At 37.6% G+C, this 25,383-nt stretch overlaps 3 protein-coding genes across 3 annotated transcripts in view; 2 read left to right on the top strand and 1 right to left on the bottom strand.

Annotated features, from left to right (window-relative positions):
• Nucleotides 1-6,735, top strand: part of LOC107744509 (TBC1 domain family member 12-like) — a 15,823-nt gene extending 9,088 nt beyond the window's left edge. The window contains exons 4-13 of the mRNA XM_016558194.1: nt 2,512-2,594; nt 2,758-2,875; nt 2,965-3,071; nt 3,245-3,325; nt 4,396-4,490; nt 4,593-4,664; nt 4,741-4,869; nt 5,166-5,275; nt 5,710-5,968; nt 6,253-6,735. Of these exons, the coding sequence (XP_016413680.1) occupies nt 2,512-2,594; nt 2,758-2,875; nt 2,965-3,071; nt 3,245-3,325; nt 4,396-4,490; nt 4,593-4,664; nt 4,741-4,869; nt 5,166-5,275; nt 5,710-5,968; nt 6,253-6,330 (1,132 nt within the window). The 3' untranslated portion in view covers nt 6,331-6,735. The remainder of the gene's footprint in view (nt 1-2,511; nt 2,595-2,757; nt 2,876-2,964; nt 3,072-3,244; nt 3,326-4,395; nt 4,491-4,592; nt 4,665-4,740; nt 4,870-5,165; nt 5,276-5,709; nt 5,969-6,252) is intronic.
• Nucleotides 6,736-8,485: 1,750 nt separating this feature from the next.
• Nucleotides 8,486-14,671, bottom strand: LOC107744501 (zinc finger protein 318-like). Its single transcript, XM_016558181.1, has 9 exons — nt 14,315-14,671; nt 13,638-13,783; nt 12,937-13,462; nt 11,944-12,095; nt 11,000-11,439; nt 10,486-10,562; nt 10,281-10,380; nt 9,396-9,514; nt 8,486-9,289 (listed from the first exon to the last, which is right to left on the bottom strand). Exons 1-9 carry the CDS (start codon nt 14,525-14,527, stop codon nt 8,927-8,929), a joined length of 2,136 nt encoding a protein of 711 aa, XP_016413667.1. The 5' UTR covers nt 14,528-14,671; the 3' UTR covers nt 8,486-8,926.
• Nucleotides 14,672-15,322: 651 nt separating this feature from the next.
• LOC107744493 (protein FAM98A-like) lies at nt 15,323-23,713 on the top strand. Its single transcript, XM_016558170.1, has 8 exons — nt 15,323-15,422; nt 17,710-17,858; nt 17,952-18,086; nt 18,482-18,666; nt 21,109-21,189; nt 21,312-21,428; nt 21,545-21,712; nt 22,272-23,713. Exons 1-8 carry the CDS (start codon nt 15,382-15,384, stop codon nt 22,899-22,901), a joined length of 1,506 nt encoding a protein of 501 aa, XP_016413656.1. The 5' UTR covers nt 15,323-15,381; the 3' UTR covers nt 22,902-23,713.
• The last annotated feature ends 1,670 nt before the right edge of the window (nt 23,714-25,383 follow it).

Raw genomic sequence — 25,383 nt, 5'->3', positions numbered from 1 at the left:
TGGAACAGGAAGTCATGGCTGGACAATTTCATGCTCCTAGTCACCCTGGTGTGCTAAAATTTTTAAAAATATGAATGGGAATATACTTCAGAGATATTTTACTCATAAGAATGTCTAGGGGTGCCAATAATTGTGGCCAACATGCATTGGAGGAAAAGCATTTATTTCATAATGTGAGTTTCCCCCCACTTGCAATTGTTTTAGTTCAATGAAAGGTTAGAATTTTGTGAATGAAAGATCAAAAGGATAAACATTGTAGATTTATTTTCACAGCCGCCTTTGCTCATATTTACCAAGGGTGCCAATATTAGTGGAGAGCACTGTATCTTTTTTTGTCAGTACCTCACACCACTAACATGTATTGTTGTATTGTGAAACATCAATGTTGAAGTCTTAAAAGAAATTTACTTTGCCTCTAAAAATTGACATCAGTGCTCTACAAAAATGTAGAGCCCCGAGTACAATATTCACTGGAGTCTAGCCAATGTCACATACACTGTTGGACTGATGTGTTGGACTGATAGAGGGAAGGGCATAATGTTTGACTTCCCCTGAGGAGAAGACATCAGTTCTTTGGCCCTTTGAGTGAAAAGAGTTCTCACGGGTCTCACTTAAAGAGTGTATCGGAGAGACTGTTTTCTTCAGCTGCAGAGCCCTGCCCTCTCTTCCTCCCTTAACTTTCACTCCAGCTATGAGGTGCTTATATAATATCTAAACCACCATTACGGCTGCACTTGCAGAGCTTGAGCTCGGCCAATCGCGCTACACACGAAAAATAAAAGGAGGTCACACGGATCATGGGATTATCCCAGGGGTGTCCAAACTTTTCCTAAAGAGGGCCGGATTCGACGATGTGGAAACACTGGGGGGCCGGATGCTTCTACCTATATATATATATATTATATATATATATATATATATATGTATGTGTGATGTTGAGTTGACAGTAGCTTGTGTTTTGTTGAGGACAAAAATCTGCAAATATCTTGTTTTTAAGCTTTAATAATTATAACATAGAATGGCTTTATGGTATTTAATCTATTAACACATGAAAGCACAAACTGCATCAAAAATGTCTGTAATTTGGCCTGTATTTCATAACGCCCTTACGTTACATTAAATTGGCCTATATGTCTACATTAATTATATAAGAAGATTCTGTATAAATATGCAACATTTCTGCCACAATACCACAGTTACGGTTACTACAGTAAATCAAAATGTTGGTGATTTGTGGATTGAAAAGTATTCTTACTGCATTGTTGTCGCACAATGTTTTTCCTATTTTCCGCGTTAGTGTTGTTGAGAATGTCAGCGCTGTTTCATCTGCCTTTGACATGTGTGGTTTGTATGGAAACCTCTGCTCCAAACTCAAACGCTTCTCACAGCGCTGTTTAGTGGTCTCGTGATCGAGATCAGTCAGCGCGTAAACGCATTTGTTCTGAGCTCGCGCTACGCTGTCTTTAGGCAGAGCTAAAAAGGGTGCGTGCAGCGCGGTTCAAACGAGTCGCGCTCTTCCGCTTTTGACGCGTTTAGGAATTCGCGTGCGCTAAAGAAATGAGAGCGCATATGAGTTATCAAATTGATATCACTCGCGTTTTACTGCTACATCTGGTCTAAAATGTAGTGCTGCCATCTTGTGTTGACATTTTGAAACTGCATAGGCCTATTTTGTAAATTATGCTTGGCGGGCCATATATATAATATAGACTATTAAGACAGCTGCGGGCCGCTTAAAATTCATCCACGGGCCGCATTTGGCCACCCCTGCTTTATATCATTCCTCTGACTTAAGGATTTGGCCTAAATTTAAAACCCCAAAACAACTGACATACTGGAGTTGTACCAGTGAAAACATTGATAAATCCTTTCTGAAATCTTGAAAGTGTTGCAGAAAGTTGTAGTTATTTATTACAGATGGTCAGTTTTTAATGTGTAAAGCAGAGATGATCCCTTTTAGCTTCATGCAGCAGATTTGGTGTTGTGATTAGGTTGAAGCTGAAGTATTTTATTTTGTTAAAAATACTTTAATGTATGATACATCAACACTGGCTCAAAGTTTGTGGCAGGGATATTGATTTGCTCTACTGATGGCAGACAGAAAGTGTTCATAAAACTCATTATTACAAATCATTACTTGTTTAATTTTGTTTAGTCATGCTAGTGGTACAGAAATTACACACTTTTCTGTTTCAAATAAATGCTGTTCTTTTTAACATTGATAATAATTAGAAATCCTGCAACACTGAAGCCAGGAGTAATGGAACTTCAGCTTGGCCATCACAGCAGTAAATGACATTTTAAAATTCAGATATTTCACATTTATATATTATTTCACAATATCACTTTTTACTGTACTTTTGATCAAATAAAAGCAGCCTTGGTGAGCATAAGAGACTAATTTCAATAACACATGAAAAAATCTCACTGACCCCAAACTTTAACAGTAGTGTATATTTGGGTGAAGGGATTTTATGTTTGTGCAGGTTCAAAGGCTTCTTGTATTTTTAGGTACCTGCCTGCTAAATCAGAAGAGGAATCTCAGAGACACCGGCAGGAATACAGTGAGATGGTTGCAGGGGCCAAGAGAAGGGGTGAGTAACATGCGTCTCTTTGCGCACACACTCGTTTGAGCATTTGCAATGATAATGACGTTTGACACTTGATCTGTTGGCCATACACCCCTGCATTTCAGCACAGCTGCCCCTCTCATTGCCTATCCAAACACACACAAACAATTTCTCTTCTTTTGATTAGAGATGAAAGAGGCACAGAAGAAAAAACGTCAAATGAAGGAGCGATACCGACAGGAGGAGAACATCGCCAATGCCATGGTGATCTGGAACTCTGAAGTCCTGCCTAATTGGGAAAGCATGTAAGTGTCCCATCCATATATGCACAAAAAGTGGATTTATTGATGTCTTTTAATGCCTTGTAATGATGTGTTCTGTTGCCATGACAAAGGCGTAACACACGGCGTGCACGAGAACTTTGGTGGCAGGGCGTCCCGCCCAGCGTCCGCGGGAAGGTCTGGAGCCTCGCCATCGGGAATGAGCTTAACATCACCCCAGGTAACTATGGCAACTGCTGCACTCCTCACATTTGGTTAGTCTTGATCATCTGTGGCCCTCTGCCTCTGTGTAACATCAATCTGACACAAACAAACACAGATTGTGTCCAGATGAACTGTGTTGACAAGGAAGCAGCTGTTGCTTTTGTCACAGCAATTGTGTGTGTGTTTTAGAACTGTATGAGATCTTCCTGTCCAGAGCCAAAGAGAAGTGGAGGAGCTTCAGTGAGACGAGTTCGGTCAATGAAAATGAAGGTCTGTTTGTTCTTTTTGCCCTATCTGCAAACTAAACTACATCAAAGAATGAAGTAACTAAACAATTCTGTCCTCGAAAGTGAAGCCAGATTGAGAGTGTGTTTACATTGTCAGTATGTGTTGATGGTGTCAAATACATGGTTTCCATCAACAACTTCCTGAATTGCATCACATGAAATCAATAAACCAGATAATAACTTTTCTTATCTACTCTGACATGTGACTGGAAGATACAAAGAATATTTACAACATATCCATGATAATTCTGCTGTAAACGAGGTGAATACTGTAGAGATTTTAATATGCTCTTTGAGAGCCATTAAAACATTTCGCATCCTTTCTTGTAACAGACCGTTTTAATAACATCTCTGATTTAATCTTTAATAGCAAAGATGGTGAGAATTTCTTTAAACCAGTTTAAACTGTTCAGTGCTTTAGAAAACCAGTCAAAACTCTTAATTCAACGATTCATTTGCATCATCACTTAAAAATGCTTCCACAAAAATATTACGTTTTTCAAAATTTCAAAATATTAATAAAAGTTTTCAACTTTGATAATAATAAGAAATGTGTTTGGGCAGCATATAAGTATTTTAGAATGATTTCTGAAGGATTGTGTGACACTGAAGTACATTGCAAGACCAAATTGCATTTTAAACTATATAAAAATAAAAAAGCCATTTTAAATCGTAAAAATATTTCACAATATTACTGTATTTTTTAATTGCATTGTTGATCAAATTAAATGCAGGCTTGGTGAGAATAAGAGACTTCTTTCATAAGCATAATAAAACAAATCTTACCGAACCAAAACTTTTGCACAGTATAGTATGTAGCTAAATATTGTTGTTTTGTAGCTGAAGATTACTTTATTACAATCCACATTGGCTATTTTGTTTCTCATTTATTTATTACCCTTACATTTATTCATTCAGTAGGTGCTTTTGCCTAAAGCAACAAAAACATCCTTTAAGCCATTTCAGAACAAATCCATAAAATTAGATTTTTTTTTTAGCTCTGTCAACCAGCTGTAGCCTGACTGATGACTTCATCTGGTTTTAATTGATTAGATTGTGGAGTGTCGCTGGCAGACAGAGAGTCGAGTCTGGATTTAATCAAGCTGGATATTTCCAGAACTTTCCCCTCTCTCTACATATTCCAGAAGGTAAGAACAGGTGTTTTGGTACTGCAATTATTATTATTTTTTGGCTATTTTAATTTTGTTTCCATCATGACTAATTTGTTCCTCTCTCTCTTTTTCCATCAGGGTGGACCTTATCATGATATATTGCACAGTGTGTTGGGGGCGTACACCTGTTACCGACCTGATGTAGGCTATGTAAGTACCATCCTGGATCATGTCAGTTTAGGGATGTTCTTCATTGAGAGTTTGACGTGTATGTGGTGTGTTTTAGGTTCAGGGGATGTCGTTCATTGCTGCTGTTCTAATTCTGAATTTGGAAGAAGCCGATGCCTTCATTGCCTTTGCCAACCTCCTTAACAAACCATGCCAGATGGCCTTCTTCAGAGTGGACCATGACCTGGTACACATGCACTCTCTCTTCATCAAACGTATTTTAGTAGACCTGCTACAAAATCTACATTTGCTCTCAAAATAGAGGGAGCGTTGTGTCTGCGTTTGCAGTCAGCATTTATTCCAACCATCTGTTGACCCACTTATAGAGATTTCATTTGCCAGACAAAAGAACTCCCAAAAGTCGCGATCTGCTGCCGAACATTCCTTTTATCTTGCACACTCAGTGTTGTGCTTTTGATCATGCTTGTGTTTAAGTTGGAGTTATGCTCTGTACTGAAGTGCTATTTTATTTTTTTCCCCAAGATGCTGAAGTATTTTGCAGCGTTTGAGGTGTTTTTTGAGGAGAACCTTCCCAAACTATTCCAGCACTTTCAGAACAACAGCTTGACGCCTGACTTTTACCTCATAGACTGGTAAATCTGCTCTTAAAATCTCTCTTCCTGCTGTTTGTTCATTCCTCTCCTCTCTGTTTCTTTTCCTTGTTTTGAAATCAAGAGAGGAGAGATTCAGAAGCAATCTTTTCCTGCAGTAGCTCTTTATCGCCCTCTAGGGCTGCTTTTATGTTCCGTTTATGTTCTGTTTTATGTTATTACATGTATGCTGCCTCTAAAAAGACTTTTAAAGTCATTTAAAAATTTGTTGCAAAATAAAAGTGTGAATATCTTTTCTCAAAATGTACTATCTTGTTTTCAAATATTTCTTCCTAAAAACTGTGAATCGTTAATGGAACCTTTTAATAATTATTAAATCCCCTACAGTTCCCATCTGCAAAAACACAGAGCATCTGAGCATTTGTACCACTTCAAGCAAACATCTCTCTTATGACTTTTTTCTGTCCTTCTCTCAGGATCTTCACTCTGTACAGCAAGTCATTACCGCTGGACGTGGCATGTCGTGTTTGGGATGTGTTTTGCCGAGATGGAGAGGAGGCGTTATTCCGGACAGGACTGGGAATTCTTAGGCTGTACCAGGATGTTCTACTGCAGATGGATTTCATCCATAGTGCACAGTTCCTTTCCCGGCTGCCTGAAAACACTCCTGCACACGCACTCTTCTCCTGCATCGCAAACACGCAGATGATCAGTAACAACCGCCGGTGGAACCAGGTCAGAAATACACACATTTACAACTGTGAGACCGTTTATTTTAAATTCAATATAAATATTGAAATGGTTTATTTCACTTTTGGTTTTGATTATAATTTTAAGCGACGTAATTGATATTTATATGATCATTTGGTCAATGGTAAACCAATAAAATAAAATTATAAAGGCATGTTAAAAACTATCCAAGTGAGTTTTAATGTGATCTTCATAAAGAAAATGCTTATTTGAATCAAAATGAAGGACATAAAGCAGTCTAAACTCCCTCTTTTTCCCCCCTCCTGCAGGTCTTTTCTGCTCTGATGAAAGATGGACTCAAAGAAACTGACAAAAGCAGCAGCAACAGTCCTGCCTTAAGAAGCTAACAGCTGACTCTGTCCCAGAGGAAGTGATGGCGGTCATCACTCAGCACTTTGACCTCTGCAGTGTGCCTGAGGGACAGCTCAGGATCATCCCTGATGTGCTGATTGTCCTGTTTGAAGAATCTCCTAATGAACCTGTGTCCTGTGGAAGGGACATTTCTTCACTTGCGCTCGCGAGCGTGTTTATGCGTGTGTTTGTGTAAGAGAATAAGAGAAATGTGAGTCAGGTGACTGTATAATGTGCCAACTTTGTCAATGTTACTTTTGTAATGTTGTGACTAAGAAAACAAATGAATCATAATCGTTTACACACACACACACACACATTCAGAGGTCAGTGCCACATTATTTGAACACTCCTTTGGTTGATGTGAACCAGCAGTAGGCCCTCTGTTACACACTCCACCTGCAGTAGTTTTTTTTTTTTTTTACAATATCTTGTAAAATGTAATGTTGCTTAGAAGTTTATTAGAAGGTGCAAATCAGACCTGGGGTCAGCATGTCTTTGAAGCGTGCCATTTACAGATCATTGGAAAATGTATTTTAAAGTTTGCTGCTTGATGAGAGGTTTATGGTCCACTGTGCTACAAAGTCATTGTTTTAAACATTAAATATAATGAAATCCTGCTAAAGAAAAAAATTATCTTGCTAGCTTTGTACAGTATTAGTATCTTTTCACACAAGGCATTTTTTTGCATTTCACTGTACTGCTTTCCCATCATTTTTCAGTGTAAACTTGCACTTAACATACGTCTTTTCATGACTAGCATCTTTTGCAAAATATGTTAGCATTTTTAAAGAGTTAAAGGAATAGTTACCCAAAAATGAACTGATTGGATTACATCACTGGCTCACCAATGGATCCTATGCAGTGAATGGGTGCCGTCAAAACAGCTGATAAAAACATCACAATCTATGAGTCATTAAGTCCGGTCCATTAGTTAAGGAAAAGCGGTGGTTGTAAGAAACATGGTTATAAGTTGTTTTAACTTTGAACCTTAACTAAATATTCTGGATAGAGATCTCTTATTTTAGCTAGAAAGCAATGGTTTGAAGTTAAAACATCTTGATGGATTTGTTTCTTACAAACAAAGCTTTTATGTGTTTGTAAGATGTTAACTGATGGACTGGAGTTGTGTGGATTCACACTGTGTGAATTGTCCCTTAAAGTGAACTAAATATGCCATCTGGCAATAGCAAATGCATTCCTATAGCAGAGACTAAAGTTGATCTTAATTTGTCCGAAGTGATAGTCTCACTGAAAGATGCTGTGATGGACAAATGTGTTTTGGTTCTTTATTCCTTTTATAAAGTTAGCCTTTAGTTAAAGTCACAGCCGTGAGCTGCTACTTGCTGTTACTAGTAAATGGTATTAAAGGGATAGTTCACCCAAAAATGAAAATTTGATGTTTATCTGCTTACCCCCTGGGCATCCGAGATGTAGGTGACTGTTTCTTCAGTAGAACAGTTCAGACATTGCGGTGAAAATCAGAGGTAAAAAACAATATAAATACTGTTCAGTTTCTTGCACAGACCGATCGTTTTGTCTTTACACATGTTTCTTCAGTAGAACACAAACGAAGATTTTTAACTCAAACCGTTGCAGTCTGTCAGTCATTTTAGTGTCAGGGTTTAATTTGGTTTTGTTTGTGTATGTTTTATGACTCTCAAAGGCGTGATTCCCATCAACTGACATTATAGGACTGACAGACTGCAACGGTTTGAGTTAAAAATCTCCGTTTGTGTTCTACTGAAGAAACAAAGTCACCTACATCTTGGATGCCCTGGGGGTAAGCAGATAAACATAAAATTTTCATTTTTGGGTGAACTATCCCTTTAAGGGAAGGGGAGGTTTTACTCTAGATAACATTTTATAAGACAGAGGATGATGGTGTAGAGAGTCATCAATTTATGGTCTGTTTTTCAGAAGATAAAAAAACTATTTTAAATGGATATAGCAGCTAAAAATTATTTTTTGTTTGCATATAGTCAAGTCATAAAGCCACAAAAATTCATCTCTACAGAACACTGTACATCAAGCTAATTCAACAAGAAACTATAATAATCACAAAAAGGTCCAATTTTATCAACCTGGCAATAACTTGAGGGTTATAAAGCAAATGGAAAACCCTGACCACCAACCTCTAATCCAAAAACCTTTTATTCCTGCACACAAATTTTTCAAGCCAAGTATGAATGTTAAAATTTTTCAGAGCTAGAACGTTGCAGCGTGTTTGGTTTGTGGAAAACTGTTCATAGGACAATTGACGAATGGGACAAACTTCAGGTTGGGCTGGATATACAACCAGAATGTCTGCACATTTATAGAAAGTTCTGGCCTTAGTTTTAGTTTGACATCTTCTCTGGTTGTTCACATTTAAATGTAACAGGCTAAACGTGTCTCTATATAAGTGAATCGTCCCTGTACTACACTGTATGCAGTTGGAGTGTCACCTACAGGATGCATTAACATATTAACAATCATGTCTAGGCATTCTGAGGCCTTCAACCAGAGAAGACTCACCAATGATTGCTGATTGAAATGTAGCTCAAAAGCTCAAACACATAGCTGATGCTTTTAGAAGAAAGATCTTTAACACTAAGGTGAATCCTTATCTGCTTTTTTCTTGTCCTTGTCCTTTTTCTTCTTCTTTTCTTTTTTCTTCTTCTTCTTTTTCTTGCTCTTTGTTGATTCTGCATCATCGTCGTCATCAGTTTTATCCTTTTTCTCTTTGTATTTGTCTTTACTCTCATCTTTGCCCTCTGGCTCATTTTTGAGTTTGACATCTGTAGAATGAGGGCTTCTTTCATCTCTGGTGCGCTTTCTGTCAGGACTGCGTTCCTTGTGGTCCTGGTAGACCCTTGAGGACCTACTGTGTGGGCTCTCTCGTCTGTGAGATGATGTGTGATGCTGGTCTTCATGTCTCTTAGCATCCCTGTGCTGCTCCTGTGACCCAGTTGTCTGCAAAGACAAGAGAGAAAGCTTTTGTTTCTTTCCCACAATTACAGATGCAGCGTAATATAATTTAGAGTTAGTGATCCGTGGCAAATGGCATTTATAGTGTCACCTTGTTCCTGTCCTTGCGGCTGTGACTTTCTACATGTCTCTCTGCGCTGTTCAGATCACCAAAGAACTCCTCACAACGCTGGCAGAAGAAACCCATCACTGGGATCAAATCACCTTCACCTACAATCAAGATGCATGTTGATACATAAACGTATATTTGCAAAGATGCATATTTAAACTTAGCTGTTCAATACAGATTTAATTAAATAAAATCAATACATAGATGCATTAAAAAATATATATGGTTCAAGTAAATGAAAAATAATTTCATTTATGAATTGAAACCAAATGAAAACAATATAATAAGGCTCATGGCTGAAATAAATAAATAGTTGTATTGAACAAACAAAAACAATATCATTATTGTGGATTGTGGTTCAAGTAAATACAAAATAAAGTCAACCAAAATAAAAACAAAATAATAGCAAGGTTCATGATTCAAAACAAACAAAAAAAAAGTTGTATTGAACAAATAAAAACTATTGTTGTATGGCTCATGGTTAAAATATTTTATTTTTTAAAAAATTACACACACACACACAGTTCATGGTTGAAATAAATTGTTGAATTGAACCACAAGATAAACAATATTAAAAAAAAAAAAAAATTTGTTGAACAAAAACGATACCATTATATGGTTCATATTTCAAACAAACAAATAAATAAAAAGTTGAACTGAACCAAAAGAAAAATTAGCATTCTGTGACATTTTAAAGATATGGATCATGATAATTAATTACTGTTAAAATTGGTATAATTCATAAATAAAATGTCAATATTCTCATCCAGCATTTACTAATTTAATGCAAGGCAGCTGAAATCGCTAATAGCATCTTTAAGTAACTTCTTTAGATACATCGTTCAAGTTGAAGGGCTCATTTAATACCTTCCTGTTTCAGAAGACCCTCCAGTTCCTTCACCAGGTACTCTTTCCTTTTCTTTTGAATCTGTTTCTCTCGTCTGTCTCTCTCTTTCTCATCCGTCTTCTAAAACAGTCAAAGGTGTTCACAGTTAGACTCTTGGGAGCATGACATAATACTGAGCTGATTTTAAGAGTTGTGATGCAAGATAGGTTTCCAGACTCTTCATACCTTCTCCCCACGCTTGGAATCGTGATTAGAATGGCTGCTTCCAGAGCGATTACTCCTACTGTCATCGGTTTTGGTCGCTGGAAACGGACACTAAAAGTTAAATGCATTACAAGCACAAGGGCCTTGTGAAGTCTTCTTGGTCGTTTTATCATTTCTTCAAATAGCTGACAGACATCAAGAACAAAACAACAGCTATGATGCAATGCAGCCTCTTAAAATGCACTTTCAAGAATCTCCTGACACAATTCTGCAACTTAAAAGACCAGGTAATTCAATTCCAGCCAACTGTAGAACAGATTCCATTCAAACTTTTTTTTTTTTTAGATCATTTCAGCCTTTTTTTTTTTTTTTTAAAGACTTTTAAAATAGTTTGAAAACCTCCCTCTGATATGGATCGCATGTTCTCTAACTCTGGTGATGTTCTCATGATATTTGCATACTGAATACTGCTTGGTCTTTATCAAACTTTGGGTAAAAGTGACAACTAAAAAGCATAAAACATGCCGGTTCTGACCTCTGGACAGTGCTTGCAGCGCCTCCAGGGTTGGTTTGAGCATCGGGAGCGAAGCAGGCATTCCATGTTCTTCCTTTTTTTCCTTTAGCCTGGCAGCCATTTTACAGATGTCAGCCATGCCTGGATTCAGACCGATGGTCTTCAGGAGGGTTCTCACCTTCTCGCATTCCTCTGGAGTGACTTTCGTCGTGCCAGAAGCAGCGGGCGGCACGCTAGCAGGCATGGCATGTGTTTTGGGTTCCTGGAAACCGTGAGTCTGGTGTTCTTTACTGAGATGATGAACCGGAGACCTCACAGATCTCGTCTGGGCCAACGGAACGGTCACAGCCTGAGGTTTGGATCGCTCCTCTTCCTCTCCATAAAGGAATTTCTCTTCATCTTCAACACTCTGGAACGCAGGCTTGGTTTCAGGCTGCTGGTTGGGTGTGTTCCAGGATAAGATATTGGAAAAGCTGCCGCTGTCTCCGCCAGCCCTCTCGTGAGGAAGCATGGAACCATAACAGAGTTCAGCAGAGGCTTCAGGTTCTAGGTTCTGGAAGCCTCTAACTGCATACTGATTTGCTAGAAACATTCCCCTTGTGTCATCAGTATTCTGTTTAGAAGACAAGGGAAGACATTTCACATTACTTGTAGAGAAAATTACGGGAGTTTAAATGGCCTGAGAGTCAACAAGACAAAATAAATATCAATGTCAAGTATCAGCAGCAGCAAAAAAGAAGTGTCTAGGATTGTACCAAGTTCCTAAAAATGTACTCTTTCAAGTTGGTTTAAAGTTCAAATTTATTGCCTCTAAAAGTGTCACAAAATAAAATATCTTTTACCTTGAACACATCTTAATCATTTGAAAACAACATGTTTTGAAATGTATTTTTGAAAGTAATTTTTTTTTAATCGTGCATTATAAACCTTATTAACAAAAGGTTTTGGGTGTGTTCCAGGATAAGATATTGGAAAAGCTGCCGCTGTCTCCGCCAGCCCTCTCGTGAGGAAGCATGGAACCATAACAGAGTTCAGCAGAGGCTTCAGGTTCTAGGTTCTGGAAGCCTCTAACTGCATACTGATTTGCTAGAAACATTCCCCTTGTGTCATCAGTATTCTGTTTAGAAGACAAGGGAAGACATTTCACATTACTTGTAGAGAAAATTACGGGAGTTTAAATGGCCTGAGAGTCAACAAGACAAAATAAATATCAATGTCAAGTATCAGCAGCAGCAAAAAAGAAGTGTCTAGGATTGTACCAAGTTCCTAAAAATGTACTCTTTCAAGTTGGTTTAAAGTTCAAATTTATTGCCTCTAAAAGTGTCACAAAATAAAATATCTTTTACCTTGAACACATCTTAATCATTTGAAAACAACATGTTTTGAAATGTATTTTTGAAAGTAATTTTTTTTTAATCGTGCATTATAAATTCATAAATATCACTGTTTTTTACATTAACAAAAGGTTATGTCAAACTGATAAACTAAAGTTTATTTATTTACTTTTTTTAATTAAAAACCATGCTCATATTTAAGTCCGTATGAATGGCATTGTAACGTGTTTTTTTAAGCTACATTATGTTTGTATACTTTTTGTTTTCACAACTGGTGATTCCCCAAAGGTTTGCCATTTGAATGATATATGAGCTACATTTTTCTGTTTATGGAAATGACATTACAAGCACGTGGGAATGACGTATTTATGCAATTTCCTGCATAATCATCCTGACAGCTCTAAAATATTTTTATTACATTATATTAATGTTATTATAGGTTTATCAAAGTGGGTAAAATGGTTTAGAAGGTGGATTTTTGAACGGTCTCATTAATAATAACATTTATTAAAAAAAAATAAAAAGGTACTTAGTGTAGCTTTAATAAAACATCATGGGTCATGACCAACAAACCAAAAAATATAGAAACTCAAATTCAAAATGTGACAGAATAGTGCTGCGCACCTGGCTTCTAAGGAGGGCATTCTTGACCAAAGGCCGGTGTTTGTCTAGATCTTTGTTTTGTAGGATCTGTTTTAGTCCATGGAATAGATCAGGCATGGCACTACTGCCAAGGCTGATTCCACTGCTGGCGCTGCTAGAGCTGTGATTGCCTTCAGCGGTTCCTCTGGAAGACTGTTTTGTCTGGCTGGGGCTCAGGCGTGACTGACTCTTACTGTGTGTTCCGCTCTTCCCGTGACTGCGACTACGACTCCTTGCACGACTTTTGGCCCTCGTGCGGCTTTTACCTCGACTGCGACTGCGTGTTTTGCTGCGAGCCCGACTCTTTCCATGACTCCGAGCTTGACTACGACCCCGGCTCCTTCCACGGCTCCTGCTGCGACTGCGTGGACGGCTCCTCCCTCTGCTCCGACTCCGCGTTCGGCTGGGATGCTTATCTGCTGTGCGATCACCATTGTCATTTTTATCTCCTGGCAGCTCAATCCGGTCACTTGCCTCCAGGATTCGGAGAAACTCTTCTGCCTTTTTCCTTTATTGAAACACATGGAAATAGATTTTATATACACACAATATTGAAAATAATAAATGTTTCTTGAGTATCAAATCAGCATATTAGAATAATTTCTAGACTGGAGAAATGGCTGCTGAAAATTCAGCTTTGCATCACAGGAATAAATTACTTTTTAAACTATAGTTCTTTATACCTGACTTCTTGGTTTTGCTCATCTAGACTTTGGGTTGACCAATTCTGTGAGGTGTGTCCAAGCTGATGCTGATTTGAAGACGTAAGCAGACAGCTGATCAGCGTGGATCCACTTTGGTCAGCAGTGTGGCTGGTGAAGGGTCGGTTCTGCGGGGGAATGAAAGAAAAACAGAAATATCACTACACACTGACAAATTACATGTCTATATTCATATTCAGATATAAGACTCAAATCATTTCCAGTACAAAATCAGAGATCACAATGAAAATCTGAGATTTCTGCCATTTAAACTTAGAAAGAATAAGTTTTAAATCCTACATTTTTAAACAAAGCATGAGGTTAAATGACAAAGTATTTAAATATCTGCAGGCCACTAATCAATCAAACAAATGAGTGCCATTGTAAATGCATTGTTTTAAATGAAGCATGGCATGTCACTGCAGGACATTGCTTGAGATTGCCTTTCAATTACCACATGCAATACTAATTCACCATACTTTCACGTACTGCTCTAAAAATGCATTCCTTACATCATGGAATCCAAAGATATTGGATATATACAATATATTTAATATTAAATTAAATATATCAATTTAGCATTTTCACCAGGTGGATGTAGCCAATGCTGCGCCAAGAAGATGCAGATTGGGTTTATGACTAAACCGAAAAACACGCACCTCGTAAAACGATTCTCTGTTGTAGTTTTCATTCCCTGCTCCGTACGGGCGTCCCGGGGGAGGACCGGGCGGCGGAGCGAAGTAACGAGGCCCTGGAGGAACCCCAAAAGGAGGGCAGAACGGCGGAAGTCCAAAAGATGCTGCGGGGTGTCCGAACCCTGACGGGGGTACCGGTGGCCGGTGATAGTCCGGGTTCGACGTACCTCTGTACATTTTTGTGCATAAATATTGGATCAATTCATGTATGGTTTCAACGAGTTCATTTTTTCATTCACTCTCTGAGCTGCTGTGTGTCTACATGAGTCTGAGTGCGGCCACAGCGCCGCCTACAGGCCTGGAACCACAGCGCAGCTCACAAACGCCTGTCCAAACGATGCCAGTTTAAAACTGTTGCACTTACGTTATTTAACAATAAAAACAGACAAATAAATATACAATATTGATGTAACCGTTGAACACGTTTGCCATATTGTAATTTGGTTCACCTCTTTTGGATTGAGGCACACATGCAAACAATGGCTATATTGTGTTCCTTGGGATGTTGTGAAATAACAAATAACAATAACAAATGCAAAAATGTTTAAGTAAAAGTGCCTCCTTTTCTTTTTTTATTCAGTGAACAATACAGTTATATAGATAATACGTAATAAAATAAAGGGCAATTAAAAATACACAAAATGCAAATTCATAACAAATTATGTTAAATAAAAGCTATGCACGGATTTTTTAATTATAAAAATAAAATGTTATAGACCCAGTATTCTCAGTATTCATAAACGAAGTAAATTTAATTTATGCATATGGAATTTAGCAAATAATTAATAAATTAATAAAAAAAATAACAGTTATAATAATGAATACATGAATAATCAAATTAAATAAATTTTCATTTTATCATTTAAATAATAATGATTTAAAATATATTGTTGTTTATTTTCTTTACGGGGGAACGCAAGAACTGATTAAACTAATCCGGCATGTTTCTGGTCGCCTACAGGAGCTGTAAGGACCCCATTATGCCAACCCAGCATTGCAGTCATTACGGCTGCTAGAGGGAGTGATTTATTATGGAGTTTACTGATATTCTTGATTCTTTGGAGGACCTAGGGTAGGTTAATCAAATCTCTCTTTGTCATATATTTTATTGCTTTATCAGCCGTTTTCATTTTCGGTTTAACGGCGTAAATCTGAGCTCGTGCATACATATCCAGGTGTTGTGCCCATTTTCGACCCCTGCCAAATTATTATTACCCCCTCTCGTTGAAATCGCTACCTGGTTGCCTAATCCTAACTCCACCCCGAATCCTAACCCCTCCCCCACACCTAACCCTAAACCTACCAATACTAGGGGGGTAAATTAGTAATCTGGCGGGGGTCAGAATTTGGCACAACACCGGCACGCCGGTGTTCTGCATTATCAAGACACAGAACCGCTTTCCCTATTCTGAACTGCTGTTGATTGTATCAACTTGAGGCGAATAACTATTAATTTCAAATATTTTTATCCCTCAACAGCCGTGATTTGTTGTCTGTCATATTGTATTAAAGCTTAGGGATATTGGCATATGTATTTGACAGCATGATTTATATAATCAATGAAGTGATTGGGCCGTGCAGCGTCAGCAGTGCTCAAATATCTCCACTGCCATAAATAGCCTGAATCATCATAGCCTAAATGAACACACCTCTGCCACCACATTCCCAGCTCCAGATCTGTCAATCCGTAGACTGTTCTAGAATCAGTGAAGAACTGGTAGGTATGGGTCGTATTTGTGTAAAATGAAAAGCTTTAGATGTAATAGGTAAATTATTAGTAATGCCATTTGAGACTCAGAACTAATTTAAAGCGGCAGTCCGTAAATTTTGCCTCTTTGTCGCCATCTCTGTTTGAAAACCTGGAATTGCAGCTGTCTGCGGAATTATCTAGCTTTTTATTTTTTTTATTTAGTCATTTAGCAGACGCTTTTACCGAAAGCGACTTACAAATGAGGACAACAGAAACAATCAATTGTAGTTCAGACATAATAAATTCAGACATAATTTAACTAAAATTAAAATAAGTAACAAATACAAATAATACAAATCAAATGACAGTAGTTTATCAGTAATCCTAAAAAATAACACTGCCAAACTTGCATGCTAAAAAACAACAACTTACTTACACATAGTAAGAAATGGTTATAAAAACTGAAACAGAAGTGAAACAAGTAGTAGGAAAGAGGAGAAATAAAAAGTGATACTTATCCTTTGCCGGTGTCCCTGCCCGGTGGAGTCGCACGGTAGAGTCGATGGTCTTTACACTCTTCGGTCTTCACATGAGGAGGCCGTCACGCAACGGCTGCCGTGACTGCTGCCACGGTAAACTAAGCTTTTTTTATACCGTCTAACAAAATACTAAATTAATTCAGCTGGACACACTTTCCTTATTTTCTCCACAACAAATGGCCAAGCAAGCGCAGACACTGACAAGATACGCGATACAGAACGAGACCAAACGCGATATCAGCACGTCTCCACACAGTAAACAAAACAAGTGTTTCCTAGCAATGACAACTGCACTAAACACTAATGAGACAAGTAAATACACTTACTATCTTATTATCTAGCTTGCGTGGGTTGTGAGTCTGCACGGCTCCAGAATTTTCACCGTATATTGCCATCTGAACAAGTAACAAGTCTGCCACGTTTGTTGTTCTGACCAACTGAGGAAAAAAGCATTACCATAAATCTCGCTACCAGTGGTGATTAAATCTAAAGATCGGTTAGCTCATATCACATCAAGCCATTCAAATTATTATTATTGTTATACTTTATTCTCAAATGATTAATGTTAACAACATCAGCATTGGTGACTATGAGTAGGCCTATAGTGTGTATTGGCGTGTAGATGTCAATTTCTGCACAGTCTAATTGTCATAGTCTTTGAATTTCATATTAAGAAATTCCTTGAACCCAAAAAGCTAATTATGCTCCCTTCATTCTGCTATGTTAATAAATCATTAGCTCATCCATGAACATGATTTTAGCCCGAGTCCCGTCGGATTACATCGGCTGTGGGGATGAAGACAACAACTCCCATGATTTCACACTCAGTCAAGGCGTCATCAAACTAAGCCTTTGCCTCTTTATTTATTTTGAATACGCGCCCTCTAGCGGCGAAAATTACATATTGTGCCTTTAAGTATATTGTCACATTTTCTTAATTCAAAGCGTCTAGCTTTTTCAAAATATATACCAGAGGTAAGCATGCTTAGATATTGCACTGTTGCAACATCAAAGGGTCACTTCACATTCTCCTAAATAGCAGGGGAAGTGCAGAATGACACAGGACCATCTCGAAATGCAAACATAAGCAAATTAAGTGCTCTGAAAAGTGTGTATGTGTGTGTTTGCAGATACCAGGGTCCACTCCTTGAGGACGGAGCTCTTGAGACGGCTGTGACTGGTGGTGCTGCATCTCCAGAGTTCACTAAACTGTGTGCCTGGCTTGTGTCTGAGCTCAAGCTGTACTGCAAACTAGAGGAGAATGTGCAGGCGACCAACTGTGAGTGTGATCCCGCACATATAATATAATCTACGAGATGAAGAAAGTGTCAGTCAGAATGTGAATTATTGGTTTTGGGTGTGGCTTGTGCAGGTCCGAGCGAGGCTGAGGGGTTTCAGCTGGAGATGAGTGGTCTTTTAGCTGAGCTGTGCTGTCCATATCCTGCTCTCATCACTGGAGAGGTCACCAAACGTCTGCTGAATGCAAACAATTGCCTGTTACTGCTGAGTATGTAAACAAATTAATTTGCTCATTCCTGTGAATCTTTATGAAGCTTTTAAAATGGGGCTGTTGCTGAATTTTGTTACTTGAAATAAAGTTAACTAAAAATAAGTTAACTATAAATAAAAATATTAATTTCAACTTTTTTCAGCTAGTTGCCAAGGCAGCAGTTCTCGTTTTTCTTGTATTTTAACTTGATTTACTAAAACAAGTAAAAATGAGCTAAAAATTAATATGCACTATATAGAGAACACAACAAAATGACTAACTAAAATGAAAATGGCACAAATAAAAATTCACAATATGAATAAAAACTACTATAGTATCTCAATGGTACTAAAGTAACATAGGTCCAAGATCCTTGTACATCATAAATATTCATATTCATACCATTCTTCCAGGCTTCTTGATCTCCGAGCTTGAGTCGTCTAGGATGATCCTGGTGAACCAGCCCCAGAAGAAGGAGCAGGAGACAGGCGGCAGTAAAGTCTTCATGGAGCTGAAGGGCATCTGTATGGCTCTGGGCATGTCCAAACCTCCTCCTAACATCACCATGTTCCAGTTCTTCAGTGGTATTGAGAAAAAGGTGGGGTTTAATTACAGGCAATGTATATTAAATATGTGCACACACTAACGTGTGCTCACTAACGGATTTGTGCAGAAAACCTTATTATAGTTATTTTAGTATTATTTATATGCTGTTATAGTATTTATTAATATTTTGAGTTAGCTTTTAAATTTTTTTTTCTTTTTTAATTGAAAAATATGAAAGCAGACATAATAGAAGGTAACAAAACAAACAACAACAATACAAACGGACAGATAGATAGCAAGAGAGAGAGAAAAAATGATAAAATAATAATAGTAGTAGTAGTAGTAACATTCAGTTGTAACATACACGAATATAATATAGACACATTTGTTATGACATTGATTGCTTAGAAATATTTGCAGTGGATTTGGTTAATGCAGAGAAGAGAGAAAAAAAAGGATTAAAAAAATGAAGCAGAAGGATCACGAACAATGATGTAAGGAATATAGTCTTTCAACAAATATAAGTAGATTATTAAATATTACTGATGATGATGATAGACAGGAGATACATTTCCTCACTTGAATATGTATATAAAGTAAAAAAAGTATTCATTATTGTTGCCATTGTTGACACCACTGCTGTTCTATAAATTTAAAAAAAAAAAGAAATAAATAAAAAAAGAAATGAGGCAAATCTAAATAATTACAAAGCAAGAGATGTTGAGATAAGAAAAAGAGAGAGTGAGAGTAGAGAGGTGAGAGAGAGGAAAGTTAAATTAAAAATAGATTAAATATAGAAAGAAAGGGAGATGGAGTAAGTGGAATGATAAAGGAAGGGGGAGAGGAATATTGAGATACTGATGGTTTGTCAAACTGATGATGGAGAGAGATGGCGAGACAAAACGTGAACCCGCTTCCTTACATCGTAGGTCATTGGCAGGCCCCTTCTAGATCATTAGTGCATGACCTGTTTGCGGCCTCGCCTTAATTCACAGACACTACAGTATGGTGTTCACAAGTCATGCTATTGAAGTCACTGCTTCAATCAGTTGTCTTCTGACAATAATAGAAATAATAATAATAGTGGAAATAATAATAAAGAAAAAGAAAGGAAAAAATTGTAATAATGCTGCCAATATTATGATGATGATAATAGAAAACAAAATGTTTTGGAAGTGTTTCCTTATAGATATTTACAATTTTTTTTCTCTCCTCCCCCCCCTCTTTCTCTTTCCCCTTTTTTTTCCTTCATCCTTCCTCTCTATTTATTTATTCACTTTTTTCCTTTTTCTCTCCCCTCTCTGTACATAAAGCAGGTATATATTCAAATTCAATGTGGGGGCAATAATTCACAAATCAGGGTAACTTGATATCTAAGGAAAGGAGCAATTGAGCCATATAGTTGTTTAAGTTCAGAAGTCTTATGTTTGAATATGACTGTCTGTTTTTCTTTATTAATGTAATCTCTTAGTAATTGTTGCCATTGTGTACAAGAGATTTTGTTTTTGTTGTTCCAATTAATTAAAATTGTTTTCTTGGCGATAACTAGAGACAGAAGTATTGGGGTGACGTACTCCGGTGGGGGGGGGTTATTTGTGAATCATCACCTAGTAGACATAGAGTTGTGGGGATTTCGCAGTTAAAATAGACAGATAGTTTAGTAGTAACATCTTTCCAAAACGGAATAATTGATGGACAGGACCAAAGTGCGTGCAGATCATCTGTCATCTGACATATTGAGTGTGCAGTGAGTGCATTTTAAACAACAATTTGTATTGTGTTAAATGTATTCTATATATTTAATATATTGTATATTGATTTAGATGAATTTTGGTATTTCCACTCATACTGAATGTGCCGATACAAATTTGACTCCAGAAAGTATTGTCTGTGATTGTGTTTAGGTCCTTTTCAAATTGCTTAACCGGAATTAAGTACATTGTATCTGTAGATATAAATAAAGTGTAGAAAAAGAGTTAGCTTTTAATTTTAATGTTTTAGTTTTCATTTTAATTTGAGTAATTTTATGTGCTTTGTCATTTTTATTAGTTTTCTTTTATATTATTTAGATTATTTGTAAGTTTAGTACATCGTCTTTATTTCAGTTAGTAAGAAAACACTTTTTGACTTTTGTTTGCGTTTAAGTGTTTTATCTAATATTTTATTTTATTTCAGCTTTATTTAAATTAATGAAACCATTTTTAATAGTTTTAGTATTAGATAAAAAATAAAAACAGTTAAAACTGATTTACACTTTCAAATCATGATTTGTTAATAAGTGTTTTTTTAATTTATTATCATATTTAGAGCCAGTTCTAATTATTAACTGCAGTTACACATTCCGTTTAGAATAATCCAGATTAATCAACATTAGAATGATGCACCTGTTGTGAAAAATCTTTTCTGCTCATATAAGAATGCATGTACATGTTTATTAGGTGAATGAGAATCATTGTTTTTTTGTATGTTCTAATCAAATGCAATTTTCCCACAGCTGAAGGAGGCTTTGTCCAAGGTCCCTCCAACTCATATAGGAGAACCTCTGCTGAAGAAACCACTGGGCCCTGTACATTGGGTTAGCTCCGATTTTGATTTTTATCCTCTAAAAGCACTAAACTCACCATTTTAAATTTGAACATTGAGTTCAATTTGGAAATGTTAATTGAAAGTGTGTCTTTTTTTTTCTTAAACCTCCAGGAGAAAATTGAAGCAATAAACCAAGCACTTGTGAACGAGTATGACGTCAGAAGGAAAATGTTGCTGAAACGACTGGATGTGACGGTGCAGTCTTTTGGCTGGTCAGACAGAGCCAAGGTACAAGAATCTCTCTTTTACTTTGTATATCATAAAACACTGATTAAACTAGTAGAATGAGCAAAAATGTGACGTGAATTAAATTTAAAATCACTTTGCTTTGTAATTCTATACAGACACGTGCTGATAAACTTTCAAAAGTGTACCAGCCTCTTCGAGTGGCGCTGGCCACTAAAACCAGGGTATCTGTGGCCCACCTGTTTGCTGCTAGAGAAGATTTATCAAAGATCTTGAGAACCAGCAGTGGTCACATCAGGGAGAAAACAGCCTGTGCCATTAACAAGGTGGGTTAGTTTTGAATGTACTTTCGCTTTCTAAATGTATGTTTTTACCGATTCTTTTGTAGCTGCACTATTTCAGAAGTTAGGGGTTGACAAGATTTTCAAATGTATTTAAAGGAAGTCTCTAATGCTTACTAAGGCCGCATTTACCTCTCTCCCCAGTCTGGCACGAACTGCTCGAATAGTTCCTGCATCAAATGAAGACCCGCCTTCTGAAATACGAAATGTGCTGTGATTGGTGCTTTCTTTCTTTGCGTGAACATTTGGGTGGTGTTATGCAAATCTTCCCACATCGTGACGTAGATATGTGGGGCGTGTTAGAGCGAGCCGTTTTAGGTAGGCGTGGTTAACTCTTAACTTTTATAAAGAATACCTCTTTGGATTTGAGACTTTAGTCTTTGCAACTTTACAGATCTTCTTTATGCACCAAGAGCTTGTAACACTCCAAAGTGAAAGGAAAAATTGAAATTGCATCATATGACCCCTTTAATTTCATTCCTAAAAATAAAAGGCTAAGCGGTAGTGTACATATCAGAGAATTTATCATTCTTGTGTTTATTAGGTCCTGATGGGTCGTGTTCCTGATCGAGGAGGGAGACCCAATGAGATCGAAGCCCCACCTCCAGAGATGCCCACGTGGCAGAAACGGCAGGATGGTCCACAAGGGGGTGGCGGAGGACAGTACTACTCCGGTGGCGGAGGAGGAAGAGGTGGTGGACGAGGTGGCTACGATCAGCAGCAGGGTGGCCGTGGAGGTCATGAGAGAGGAGGTGGAGGCAGAGGTGGAAGAGGAGACCACGGTGGAGGTAAAGCGCAGGGGAACTGGCAGGACGGCTCTGGCGGAGGTGGATACCAGGGTCATTACCAGGACGGTGGATATCGAGGAGGCTACCAAGGAGGCCAGCAAGGACCGGGGTACCCAGGAGGAGGATATCAGGGCGGAGGTGGAGGTGGAGGTTACCAGCACGAGGGCTACTATCAGAATGGAGGACGACACCAGGAGAGAGGAGGAAGGGGTGGGCGCGGGGGTAGAGGAAGAGGAGGAGGAAGAGGAAGTGGGCAGGGAGGAGGATGGGGTGGAAGAGGAGGGCGGAATTATAACCAAGGGGGGCAATTTGAACAATTCTTTCAGCAAGGTGGGCAACAGTATAACCAGGCCAGCTTTGGCCAGGGAAGACAGTTTACTAGCTGAAAACAGACTGTTACTGCGATCTACAGCTTCGAAACGGACCCACAATTCTCTGAGGGTGGGAGAACAAGAGAGACGCAGGCCTCTGAATGAGCAGACAGGCATTACATCTCATAATTCCCATGGTGCCTCTGGAGTCTGTTTTACAGAGATCTCCTCTGAATGAACAATGCACTTCTACACGTGTACGGTTGGTTTAAACGGATCTGCTTCCAGCAGACCATTTAAGCTACTTTAGTTATTTGGAAGTGCGAGGTTGGGTTGGTAGAATCTCCTAGGATGAACTTTGGTGTGTTACTGGGTTTGTTTTCTTCTTCCTTACTCATTGATGATTGACATCGGTCCAGTCTACTGCCTGATCTCGCTGCCCCGACTCTGAATCTGACAAAGCCTTATACTAGGAAGTGATCAAACTTTTGTTATTCTAGTTTTATGGAAATTTTACTTTTTTTTTTTCCATCTCACTCAGTGAGATTTTGTTAACGTATGAATAAAGGTCAGCCGAGTTCTCACCGCTCACGTGTGAATGTTCGGTTGCTGACTGTGTGGAAACCCCGAGATTGATTGACTGACTTGTTTTGAGCTTTCTACTGGTTTGGGAAAGAGTGGATACAGTTCACCTTTACAATGTTTAAAGGTTTTGGAATGATTAAATAAACCGTAAAGGAAAGAGCTCACTGTCGTGGTGGATTTGTATTTTTTTAATCACAGAAAACTGATCAGTTTCAAATGAAGATTTTTTCTTGCATTATTATAGTGGCAATAAAATATCAGAAGTTACAATGATAGAAACAACTTTACTAAATTAAATACAAGAGTTCTACAGAAACTATGCAGAGTCCTATGATGCAGTGTGATTGTGACATGCTTAGAAATACAGTGGCCACATGGGGGTGATAGACAGCCATTTATTTTAGTTTAATACCTGCAAAATGGCCTAAACAAATTTCTAAACATTCAAAGTCACTTAATCACAGTTTTAAACCAGTCATTAGGAAACATTAAACACAAACTAGAATATTTTTTAAAAGCTACAGAATGTTTTTTTTTATAGTCGTGATTAGTCTGTTTTAGGGTAGTGTATTTATTGATGTTTTCCATGAACAGCAAGTGAATTGTAACAGTGCACTGAAGGAATCACAGAACATTTCTACATATGGCATTCAATTATTACACTCATTCTAGTTAAAGCAGACTGTTCAAATCTACATCGGTTTTTTTTTACCTTCAAAAATACACTATAAATACTTTTAATGTAATACATTTATAATGTCTTTGCCAGCTACAGTTACATAAATGGTCTCCAAATATTCCAGTCAAGATGGTAAAAGTCCCTTGATGTTTAATATTCAGTTTTACAGGCCAAGCTTATCTTCACTGGCAACCCTGAGATGCTGAGATGACCTGCTCTCTGCACAACTTTATTTCAGCGTTGGTAAAAACCTAACAATAATTAGATTGCTTAAATTTTTTATATATATATATAGTGAAGCTCAGAAATTTAGTGAGGAAAAATAAGTGCAGCAAGAACCTTGGGAATAAACATGTCTGTATGCTTGATGTTCAAAATGTAGTAAATGTACACCTTTCCCTCATGTAAACCTGGCTTCAACCAGAGAAACATTCATAAGACTATAGTCAATACAGCAATGACAAGGTTGATCATTTTACAGCAGTTATTATTCACCATATCTTCTGATGTCCCAGAAGTGACAAAGAGTCATCAGTTCTGCTACTCGAAGGCTCTGAAAGTCATGTTTAAATTGTTACATTTAAAGGGATAGTTAAGCTAAAAATGAAAACTAAAAATAGCAACAAAAAAAGTAATAGATGATATTTTGAAGTATGTTGGTAACCAAACAGTCTTGGTACCCATTGACTTTCATTGTATGGACTTATATATATTGTTGTTGTAAGGTGATTAAATGATGACAGAATCTTAATTTTTGGGTGAACTATCCCTTTCAGTAGTATGCTTTATATGCTACATCAAATCAAAATGAATTACATTTAGCATGTGCCTTTAACACCTCTCTTCTGATCTCTGACAATCTGAATGCTAACTAGCACTACAGATACACATGCATCATATTACCAGACATACACAGATGTGAGCAGAATCATTAGCACAGTATTAGAATAATAATCTAATGACTATGGCAACAGGTAAGCGCTTTCAGCACTAGGCTACACATGAAGGCTTCAGATGACAAACATGCTTTCTCAGCTGCTTCAGGAATCACTGGCATCTAACATTAATTCTGCATTCATTTAAATTAATTCCTCGCATGTTGTTTCAAACCGTGACTTTCTTTTGTGAAGACTTCTTTTAAGCTGCTATCTTCCATACAATGAAAGTGAATGGGAACCAACAAGAAAAAAATACGACTCATGCCAAGTCTTCATAAGCCTTCAATAGATTGAACTGAGGGATAGTTCACCCAAAAATGAAAAATCATGTCATTAATTACTCACCCTCATGTCG

Source organism: Sinocyclocheilus rhinocerous, unplaced genomic scaffold (assembly GCF_001515625.1).
Source record: "Sinocyclocheilus rhinocerous isolate Xijiao unplaced genomic scaffold, SAMN03320098_v1.1 scaffold851, whole genome shotgun sequence".
Lineage (NCBI taxonomy): Eukaryota > Metazoa > Chordata > Actinopteri > Cypriniformes > Cyprinidae > Sinocyclocheilus > Sinocyclocheilus rhinocerous.
The sequence above is the reverse complement of the archived record's forward strand: the minus strand, read 5'-3'. Positions and strand labels throughout refer to the sequence as shown.

Excerpts from the sequence above, each read along its gene's own strand:
- LOC107744493 (XM_016558170.1), top strand. The coding sequence starts at position 15,382 with ATGGAGTTTACTGATATTCTTGATTCTTTGGAGGACCTAGG. Across the intron at positions 17,859-17,951 it reads GAATGTGCAGGCGACCAACT|GTCCGAGCGAGGCTGAGGGG; the intron begins GTGAGTGTGATC and ends TGGCTTGTGCAG. Across the intron at positions 18,087-18,481 it reads CAATTGCCTGTTACTGCTGA|GCTTCTTGATCTCCGAGCTT; the intron begins GTATGTAAACAA and ends CCATTCTTCCAG.
- LOC107744501 (XM_016558181.1), bottom strand. The coding sequence starts at position 14,527 with ATGTACAGAGGTACGTCGAACCCGGACTATCACCGGCCACCGGTACCC. Across the intron at positions 10,563-10,999 it reads GCTGCAAGCACTGTCCAGAG|CGACCAAAACCGATGACAGT; the intron begins GTCAGAACCGGC and ends GTCCGTTTCCAG. Across the intron at positions 9,290-9,395 it reads GCCGCAAGGACAGGAACAAG|ACAACTGGGTCACAGGAGCA; the intron begins GTGACACTATAA and ends TTGTCTTTGCAG.